The sequence below is a fragment of the Opisthorchis viverrini genome (assembly GCF_000715545.1).
Source record: "Opisthorchis viverrini unplaced genomic scaffold opera_v5_180, whole genome shotgun sequence".
NCBI lineage: Eukaryota > Metazoa > Platyhelminthes > Trematoda > Opisthorchiida > Opisthorchiidae > Opisthorchis > Opisthorchis viverrini.
The window spans coordinates 28,069-39,021 of record NW_008751837.1 but is presented as its reverse complement, the minus strand read 5'-3'; the positions used below and the strand labels follow the sequence as shown (position 1 = coordinate 39,021).

General features: G+C 46.9%; 1 protein-coding gene across 1 annotated transcript in view; it reads right to left on the bottom strand.

Annotated features, from left to right (window-relative positions):
* Positions 1 to 4,772: 4,772 nt before the first annotated feature.
* T265_07671 (hypothetical protein) overlaps positions 4,773 to 10,953 on the bottom strand; it is a gene marked incomplete at both ends in the record, with an annotated part of 32,615 nt that continues 26,434 nt past the window's right edge. The window contains 2 exons of the mRNA XM_009173250.1: positions 4,773 to 6,914; positions 8,153 to 9,895. Of these exons, the coding sequence (XP_009171514.1) occupies positions 5,913 to 6,914; positions 8,153 to 9,895 (2,745 nt within the window). The remainder of the gene's footprint in view (positions 6,915 to 8,152; positions 9,896 to 10,953) is intronic.

Genomic DNA, 10,953 nt, shown 5'->3' with positions numbered 1-10,953 from the left:
ACAGCACACATCAATGCCAAGCGAGTCCAGTGTGAGTGCAAGAGCAGCTTGTTGTCCTGCTTGCTTCAGAGTGCGAACATTGAAAGCGGCCAGATAGAGTGGGTGTCGAGGCTTGAGGACTGATTTGGAGATTCCTGAAGATGTCGGCACCATGCGACGAGCAGATGCTGCATGCAAAACCGATGCATGACGAACGGAGTCATCAGTCCTAGGTGCTGGGCCTACAAGGAGAGAGTTATTAATGGGGTGGGGAGAGGGGGAAGAAAAAGTATGTGAAGGAGAGAGAAGGGAGGCGTCAGCAGTAGCCTGTTTTCGCTTACCCGCCCTGCTGTATGCAGCAAGTAAGGCGACCCGGCTGATGGCACCACGCGACGGCCGATGTGGCATGAGTTTATTTGTGTATGTGCAATTCATGTTTGCCTTAGAATGAGATTTTAAAAAATCAACGAGAAACCATGAATGATGTTAAAATCTCTACTCAGGCTACTGAGAAATTCGAACAGCTTTTGATGCGAAAACCATAATATCAAGAATTAAAATATTCGGGATGAGCGGAGTGTACTCGTGTCAGGAGATGACAGAATATTTCTGGGTCTTATAAAATCCGCCGGGGGACAAAACAATTCTCAGTGTGGTAATATCTCTCCCATGTACTACTGTGGCGGAAATTGGAATCTGTAAAACTCTTGGAATAATAAATACGACCGAATGCAGCTAAAAGTGTACCTACAGAGGGAATTCCGGTTACGTGAATCGCTGGAATAGCCCATGATAGCCTGATAAATAATCTGAGGAAAAGTCTGAGTGATGGAAACAGGCCTACTGTCCTTGGGCTTATGATGGGTCATAACACGACAACCAATTGGGACTACTACAACCACTTTACACTACAGAATAGGATAAGGTAGAGGTTGAGGCATTCGGGTGGCCGGTGGAAACCAGAAACACTGAAGAAAAACAAATTAGCATCGTACGATCCCATGTAGTCGCAAGGAAAAGCCTAAGTGCAGTTAGCCGTTAGCTTTTCACATATTGGGAACCACTCCACCGGTTAGGGTTATGATGCGACTTTGCAGGCACAAGATGCAGGTCATTAGAAATCTGCGAAGAATAAAACGCCGAAGAATATCCGGTGGGTTCCTTTTGAAATAAGTGTCCTATCGAGGTCAGGAAATACTTCCTTGGAAAGACTGGGATCATGGCCTGTGGAGAGTGCAGCCCATTTCGCGCTGCTTAGACATACCATAGAAGGAAGCCTCGTATGCGAATTTTCGGGGACAGTTACGCGGATCCAGATATTGCCGACTGAATTGAGCAGTGTATGATAGTAATTTGTCTAGAGATGCGTGCTAATGTCACAAGCTCCGGACGAAACCAGTTTGGCAAATCACGCTTGTGATGCAAATATCGTTTGTCACCCAACCTAGAGGACCAGTAGCACCTCGTCTAGATGAACCGTCCACTGCTGAGCTGTCGTGAATATTGTGGAAACGACATCTAATACGAGACTGTCATCGGAACACTTTCCGATTTCCACAATTGCAAGCAGTTATTTTTGCTGGGCTTGACGATGCCCAACCCTCGAGATAAATGATTTAGATGTGTTGAACCAACGTTGGAACCCTGCTTATCGGAAGGTTAAATGGCTATACTACCAAGTGAAAAGTGATCGCATCTCATTCCCATCATTAATCATCCGAAACATGCAGCTATCTGACCGCGTGAACGAACGTTTGCAACCTTTGCAGCCAAACGGCTACATGAGCAACGTGAGCTACTATTCCCTCATCTTAACACCTAGCGACTCCACAATCTTGCTCGATTTGACACCACGCGCAACAGGCGACGAGTCGTCCCAACAAATCTCCCTATAGCCTAGCTGCACTGGTGATACTCCACTGTTGTCCCACGAAACCTCAGCCGCGTATGGGTTCGATTGAAGTACCAAGATAACCACTCAGGTGTGATCGGATGAACGCGCAAAATCCAGGTCTCCGGAATTCGAAACGGAAGTCCATAAACAGACACCAGGGTGGGTTAGAGTAGCACGAGAACGAAATCCATTGGGGGCCCGGGTGTGAAAATCAGCACCAAAAGTGTAGAACCCGGATCCCGCTGCGCAGCAGTCAGTCCCTCTGGTGAGGTCAGGGGAGTACACGAGTGGTTATACGGATAAGATAAATGCAAAACTCCTAAGTTGCTGAGGCCTTAAAGCTGACTCATGGGACAATCATCATTGAGACACATGGTGATTGGACTAGAGCGAATAAATGCTATCCTCTGAAAAACAGTAAGTTAACCTCCTAGTAATATGCTTGGGTCTTCCATTTGTCAACCATCATCATCTACAGCGTCGACCTTCATCAGATCCACACAGTGACCTCGAACACTTTAGTGCTGTTGAGATCAAGGCCGTTGCCAGACTGGAGTAAAGCACTACCACTTGTGAATACCTTCAGGGCAGCCTTACTATTTCAATGCAAGCACCGAACCCTACTATCGCCTATCAGCCGAGTTAATCCCATCACTTACAGTCGCGCAACCGTTCGCTCATTACAGACACCGCGTTTAACATCATACTGAGGTTGCGCAGCTCTTCCCATGTACGAGACTTTATGAACGCGCAGATTATGGCACAGTGGAACCTTCCTTCAGGCACTTCCAGACTATATTTGTCGGAAGTTCACAAATCAACTGTTAACGATCCATACGAAACCGCACTTTTTCACATCCCGACTTGTGCACCACCTTTATTCAACAATCCGAGTGCCGAACCAATTAGCAAGAGATAGGCAAGAACAAAAGCCCGATCAGGAAAGCTGGTAGTACACTAAACGTGCAGATTGAGAACGGCCGTTTGGCTACATTTGGATTAGTGATCTATTGGCTGTAGGTATCAGGATCACAATAACCTGCGCTGCTCACTACCGTAATGTGATGGAGGTCGTACACGTCAGGGGACGTGAAGGACTCTGTTAAGAATGTCGATACCCTAATCCAGACTGCGTGGACATAAAGGCCTTCCATGCATTGGGATTCCCTGAAGGCTAAACGTTGAGGTCTGCAGGAAATTAGTTCAACTATTTGGGTTTTGGAAGTTGATGGCGAAACCAGCATCACGAAAGTTACGCATGATCAGCTAAGGAGCTGACTTCAAACTAGGAAACACCCGTAAATCATCCTCGAAGTTCCTGCGGAGGCGACCATGATCGATTCGTCAGATCGCTTGCATACAAGCTCCCTTCCCTTATAACCTCCATGAGACCAGAGTAGTCATCACCGTATCCACACCGTCTGTTGTCTATTTATGATCGAGAGCCCGAGCAATTCGGCTGGAAATGCGCCAGTATCAACCGAATTAGGTCGTTGAGGAGTGGCACCATAGCGCAGCGCCACAATCATGCAAGTAGGAATAGATCTACTCTGCATGATCCTCTCAGAGCTGTGCTACGACAGGCTTAGAATGTCGCTGAATATGTTGATTCAAAATGCATCTAGCTGTACCAAAACCACATTAGGCTTTAGCTTGATGAAAAATGCATCCCCATGACATTAAGGCCGAGTTGAAGCTGGAACAGTGAAGGCAATGCAGCACACTCCACGGAGTTCTATACGGCCAGTTCCTTATAGCAAATAATCGACTTTACTCCTCCTCCAACACCGAGCGCCGACGGTGAACACAATCGCTCCTTTAAAAGGACCGCCTAAAATGCCTTGATTCATCCCGACAAAGACCGTAGACGGATCCCCGAAGATGTGACGTGCGCCATTTATTCAGAATGTTGGTCTAATTTCTGCCTGTTATACAGGAGTCATATTTCGGTAAGATTCTCCACCGAGTACGTTCAATTTGTAAATCCTCTAAGAAACAGTCCCAGGTGATAATAACCAACAGTTATGTATTAACCTGTTTGGTCCTCTCACGAGAGGCAAAATCCTTGCTGTAACTGAAACCTGATTACGGAGCTGCTTGCGGGGCATACTCTAGTTCATGGTGAATCGATTTGCATAGTATAACTTAGCGTCAATATGACGGAGAACCAAACCAGATAAAGTTGAACAACAGGCAAACGATCGAAAACGATATCAGCCGACGAAGTCTCAATGAACTACAGACTCCAGTAGTGTACTCCACATATGAACTATTCTTAAACTAAAAAGTACTTTCCGCGAAATGGCGCTTGACGTTTTGAAGACCGCAAAGTGAGATTTCCCAAACCCCGGCCAGAAACTTTACTGGACATGATCAACCGGTCTGGATAGAGTTGTTGGGAGCAATGCTCACATTCGCTCCTCTTTAAATCGTTACCTAGCAATCTGACCTATCAGCAGTCAAACACTGCATTTCAGTTAAAACTAAAAAACCCAATCAGCAACACAAGAGTAGATGACCATGCGAAGTATTGTCTGTATCCAACTTATATTCAAACTGGATATCAGGAACAACAACTAAAGTGATGCCAGGCTACGTTTCTAGGCCCTCTGAGTTTCAGTTAAACCCAACATGATGCAGTGCAAGACGAAACCACAATCACATTGGAGACCGCCAGGGGAATTTTCCCGAAAGACAGTTAGCTCGCTGTTCCTGTATGCGGTCATACTGTCCATATTCGACTGCTTCGTACAAGAAGGACCTACAATAATGGGAAGTGGTCCAAGATTTAGGCACCATCGAACCGAAAAGTCAACGTGTCTTGAATGACTAAGAAATTCCGCTCTGCTTAAAAAACGAACGAAACGATCTCTCGTGAGAGGTAAGTGATGCTCAAAAAGTCAGTGACAATGTAGCGCTCTATATGCAATCAATTTACAGGTAGACACAAGGTGTCTAACATACCTATGGACAGAAGTGGTCTCAAGAACACTACCCTTGTTCGAGGGAATTAATTGGGCAACAAAATTGCAAAAGGCCTGTGACCAGATCTCCGATGAGCATGTACACCAGTAAAAGCACTATGCAAAGACAATAGGTCTAGACAGGAATAGGAAAGCGTACCTGCGGGCATTAGGTGGGGAAGGTACATGTACAAGCCGGCGAGCGAGCGCCAGAGGGTGAGCGAAGACCTTCCTAAATATATGTACAATGATGGAGTTGGAGCCAAATAACCAAAGGCGTAATCAAAATCTCCCCGAGGACTGACAAAAGCGACGTAGTTACGCACACAGGCAAGACGATAAGGGGACGCCTAGCGACAAAGTTGTAGCGAAGGCCTTTCGTAAACTGGAACAAAATGTGTACAAACGGATCGCCACATGTCAGGAAGAGTTTACGTGATTTGACGCACTTGAGTTCAGTAAAACCAACTGGTAGAATAAGCTGATCACTTGTGTATAGGTGAATTCAATCTGGAAGTCAACAAGTCAAAGATAGCAAGTAATATTGGGAAGTGAAGATCTATAAAGACAAATCCCACTGTTGCACATCACAATGGCAGACGTGAGGATCGAGCACAGTCTGATAGCAATCGGCAAGCGTCACTGAACGACAGTTGAACGGACCGTGGAGGGCGGCACAGGCTTAAAAATTAACAGGGGTCAACAATACAGAATTAAGACGGGGGGTCCGTTAAAGAAGTGCTTGAAAGCATTCAAATGAGGGGAATTTGGGAAAAAGACCATTTTGATACAGCAGAAACCTATGTATGGAACGTAAATGCGATGAAGGATAACAATGAACTGACAAACCAGGCGGGACGGAAAGCGGATATTCTGAAAGAAAATAACCACAGAATCATTGGGTCACTTGGACGAGAAGGCCCGCAGATATGGTTGATTAGGCCAAGCTCCGTTGTTGACAAAACCCGTGCACTGTGTACAGTGGTGTCATGCATGCTTATTTCCGCTTTCTCTGGGTAGAGTCCCATTCATACACAGCCAAAGAGAGGAACAAAAAGCCAATGATTTATTATATATCACTTGATCCCGGCATTCATATTATTGCCAACCGCACTAGGAGGTGCTCCAGGATCCAGAATACCGGAATTGGGATCAGCGTTTGGGTGCGGCCCGGACTGTTGGGGGGTCATGAGTGCGACGACCTGCCGACCACCGCCGGAGGTGGATATCAGTTGTGGTTGGGATTGATGTTGGAGCTGCCCAGAAGCACTTGTGTTGGTCAAAATTATGTGAGATGGAACTTGTCCACTGACGGACTGTTGCTGTGGCCGAAAGTGAACTATGGCGGCCTGAGGAGCGGCATTTTGACGACCAAGTGTTGTAAGTGCAGCATTCGCCGAAGCCACTCGCTGAGTCGACCCAATGACCTGTTGTGGACCCCCTACAGATAGCATGCTCGCGTTAGCAGCAGAGACGAACATACCCGTTGCCGGCACGTTATTAACGAAAGTGGTATTCCCCTGACCCAGTGATGAGGTAGTGCTGTAAAAGTGTTGAACTTGAGGCTGAGACTGGGACGGTACGGTTCTAAATCTCAACGTAGTCGTGTTCGAACCAGCTTGACCAGAATGTAAGGTGGGGGCGGTCATGACTGGTTGGTGATTGGCGGTAACGGGAGGCTGTATGGATATCCATTGTACAGGTTGATGAACAACAGTAGATTGTGTTGAGCCCAGCGGAGGTGCGGTTACAACAGGGAGCGAATTGACGTTTGGGTTGGTGCTCACCAAGTTTTGAATGTGGTTTCCAGGAATACCACTGTTGTGGTTAGTGATAGTAGTGACTGCAGGTGACGGTACGATCACAACATTGTTCGACAGCGTGCTCGTGCCTAGAAGAGACTGGGATACGTCCGCTAATGTTGAAACAACCGGAGCAGAGGGAGCGGTGGATGGAATAGTTGTTACGACCATTCGCCGCTGCGCCGTTTGGGCTCTGAGGCCAGCTTGCTTGTTTTGCGAATGCAGAGCGAAGAATGCTGCATGGTACTCTGGATGGCCCTTGATCCAGTCAATGAACTGGAAAGAAAATAAGGCGCGGAAATAGACCAATCAGATTTAGAGAAAACTGAAAGTGCCTATCTACGAATAATCCAAAGTGAAAACCGAAAGACATAGAGGCAAACCATGCAATTCTAGCCGAAACCTTTTGCGTAAAACAAACACACTTGGTCAAGAAAATGTTGAACAACCGCGTTGGACACAAGGAACATGGTGCAGTGATGGTCACTGTGTAAGAGACAATGGAAGTTGCTGCCTCTAGTGCACTAAACACCCGGAAAACATGCGATAGGATAGAGCATTTCAACTAGCTATGAACGACCAACTAAAGACTTACAGTAAGCGTTAGTTGTCAAATTACACTGCTAACATCAAACATCAGCCAGATTTGACCCTTCCCGTGCGATGACTGACAAGAGTTGCCCGGTCTCAAACCTATTTGTGCTCGGAGAGGCTTATTGCGCCTCGAAAGAAAGTGGAAAACGGTGTAGTCGCTTAGGCTGCAGTGCATTTTTGAGCACTAGCCACACTAGTTGGTCGGGCAGAGAAAGCTCGGACCATGGTATTTACCCTGTAATGCCGTTGAATCGACACGAGGACGAACTTTGAACTAAACTTTCCGAGGTGACCACTGAAAACTGATCCACACTCCGTTGAATGAGAAATTAACAATGATATGTTGTTGAGTGCCCCTGAGAAAGTTCTAGCAGGGTCACTTAACTAAGTGAACCTCCGTATTCATCACACATGGTGTCCGTAACCCGTGATGACCAAAAACAGTTTTGGCTCACCACCTAAATTATCATTAAATGACATTATCAGTTGAAAAGAATGGTTAAAATAAACTTCTGGTACGAAAGATGGAATTTTCAGACTTAGCCCGTATTGGATGATTAAGACAGTTTAAATCATAAAGGAAACTTTCACATGTACACATAATAGTGTACATCCCCAAAAACCTCTACTCGACGGTTTACCGGATGACGTAGTCAGACTGACCAAAATGGCACAGTGAACAGGAAGTCTCGCGAACATCATAGGCAGCGACACTTGCGCTATAAAGTTTATTTGGACGTACCCGTAGGGCAAATACCCACGAAATTTTTTGAGTTTTCGTGCGTGTTCAAACTGACATAGTTATCGAAAAAAAACAATAGTTTAATGCACTATGGACTCAGCTGCCGATGACTGAGTTACGCACACATGCACTGGGCGACTGCACCACGCGAAACAAAGTCCTAACAACCAAGACATACCCGGCGGTTCTGTTCTTCACTTGAGGCACCGGTGGCTTTGATCAAGTGAATTACGTGACTGACGTGAGCTATGTCTTGTGGTCTGGCTCTGGCCGCCATCGCAGCTATTGCAGACGCTTTTTGACTATTAGGCTGATTAACAGTTGCATGACCAGATGTGGAAGGAATAGATTGCGTCGGCCCCTGGGAAATTTGCAACGGCTGACAGTTGTTAGCCAGTGAGTAGGGTGTACTTCCTGGGACGGTAGTTGGTAAAGCTGGTCTGGCACGCCAATTTCCAGCAGGGGCGTTTGAGTTGGGTTGAGGGTGTACCAATCCGGCTGACTGCTGAGACTGCTGAACAACAACTCTGGTGCCGGAAGGAAAAGCCGAGTTACTTGGTAAAGGGCGGGTAGCGGAAAGCGGGCTTCCTTGAGAAAGAGGCGTGACTTGGACAGAACTTCGCTGCTGAAGCTGCGGGCTTGGCGTATCACCCATCGGGCCAACTACATTTGACGGTTGATGTGCGGTTTGGGTTGTGTGTTGGGTAGCCTGAAATCCAGACGGAGACGCAATTGTGTGTGGAGGATGAAGAACTTGGCCACTCACCGTGACCGGTGTTGCAGCAGCGGTGTAGGTTGAGGGTGACTGTAGGCCGTGGCTCCCTTCGGGAACTGGCTGCACACCAGAGGGGGTCGGTAGGGAAGAAGCATGAGAACTCAACTGTTCAGCCGCTGGAACAGCACCCCTATGCATAGTAGAAATTCTGCGACGGAGTAGTTTGCTCTGCTGCAGACGCTGTTGCAGCTGTTTTTGTTTGACGCGGTATTTGATATTTAAGCAGAATGGAACTGGACACTTCGACTCGTCACAACAGCGGGCATGATGCCACAAGAGTGACAGCAACTGACGGCATAGTAAACAACTGTTTGTTGCCTTCTTAACACAATTGCGAGTGTGGCATAACACACGCTTCATCTGTGTGCAGGTCTGCATACGACAATTGGCATCGCGGCACTGACACGCATGCAGCAAAGATTTAATACAACGCTCGATGCTGCTACGGCGATCAGCTGTAGAATTCGCACCCGAAGGCCGATCAGTTGACTCTTCATTTGTCCCAGAATCTTCATCGATTCCGAGTCCGTATTTCACCATGGGATGAGGATGGTTCTCGGTGGCGTAACAGCGAGAGCACAGGTCATATTCTTCGCAGTCGTTACAGTGCCATCTTGTTTCAATTTGTGCACCACAGACGTTGCAATTGTACATAAAGCTTTGTCTCTGTTCCATGTGGAGCTCGTACAACAACACCATTGTAGAATACTTTGCTCGCCGGAGAGAGGAAAACTCCAGGTGACGTTCACGCGCCATTTGGAGAAAAGCGTCACGACTATCCATTAGCTCGCTGTGTACTGGTTGATCAGGGTCAGAGGTGGGAGGAAGGGTCGCTGCGGAATTATGTCGATGCAAACGTATTACGAAGAATATTTCCTTCAACTTCTCCATTGTATCATACACCTTACGGGATAGCTCTTCAGTGCCATCAATGGGTCCATCTAGACGTTTTCTCTTGCTTGCAGTAGAAGTATTTCCTTTCTTGTTACCCTTACGCTTTTTTGCCTTCTTCTTGCCACTACGTTTGTCGGGATCACCAGAATAACCTTCACCTGTCAGACCAGTACTATCAGACTCATCGTCCTCCGCCTCAGCTTGGGCCATTGCTTCTTCCCGTCGTCGTCGATCTTCTTCCTCCTCAAGCTCCTGTCAGGTAACGAAAAAAATTGAAAGCAGATTACGATACGGTGCGGTTAAACCAAGAGAATGCACACATGACAGAAGAGGGTAATTGCTTCGACAATTACTATCGGCGCTCCACTTTCACTAGCAGACGATAAGAACAACACAGTGGAGATCCTTGTACCTGAATCCCAAGGGGTCATTTCGGCTATTACATGTAAATCGATCAGTGAAAATAAAAACCAGGGCATTCTTGTGATGGATGCCAGGCACGAAGCGCAGATGCAGCTTGGCAGGAAAATACTGAAGTCTCCTGACCAAAACAGATATCAGTAGTTCAACCACGTGAGAAATTCTTGGAGCCGATCGAGTAGTCATCGTTTTCGGATAAGTTTGGTAACAATCGGTGGATTTATTACTGGGTAACGTTTCGCTTTTGGCACAAAAGCGTCGTCAGGCCAAGCGACTGGGTTACGAGGTTGGTCGAGATTTAAGGCAAAAGGAGAACCAACCAGCTAAGTAAAGCAAAATCTCTGTTGGGTGTCGGTCGAGGGATTTTTGTGTTAGGGTGGGTGACCAAGTGTTGGGACGATGGGAAAATCTACGTGTTTGGGTCCAGCCTAGGATCTAGTTCATCTGGTTCGGCCCACTTGATGAACCCTATTGGACGTTGTTTGAACTTTCTATCCATCTGTGTGGATGAGCTAGTGCTAGGATGGTTGTCTATGAGGGATGCTGTGAACTTTGGTTGCGTTGGGATTTGCACCCTCGTCCCCTGGTTTTTTTTAATGATTCTACGCGGATTGACAACCACAATCACGCGTCAACTCGGCTTATCTAAGACCGCTTTCCATACGCTCGCTAGTTCCACACCCTCAATCCTATTCACGCTGTGAGACTTAGTAATTTCCACCAACTCGGCTATCAGCCGCTGTGGTGTGAATCGCAGTCCCCGTCTTAAAAATTTCCATATTCTCACCGTCTTCATAATTCCATCACTGAGGACAGGCTGCCTCATAATACGTTTGATTGCCGTTCTGGGACTCGGTTTTCGTCGTCCAGTTGCTCCAATTTGGCCTTCC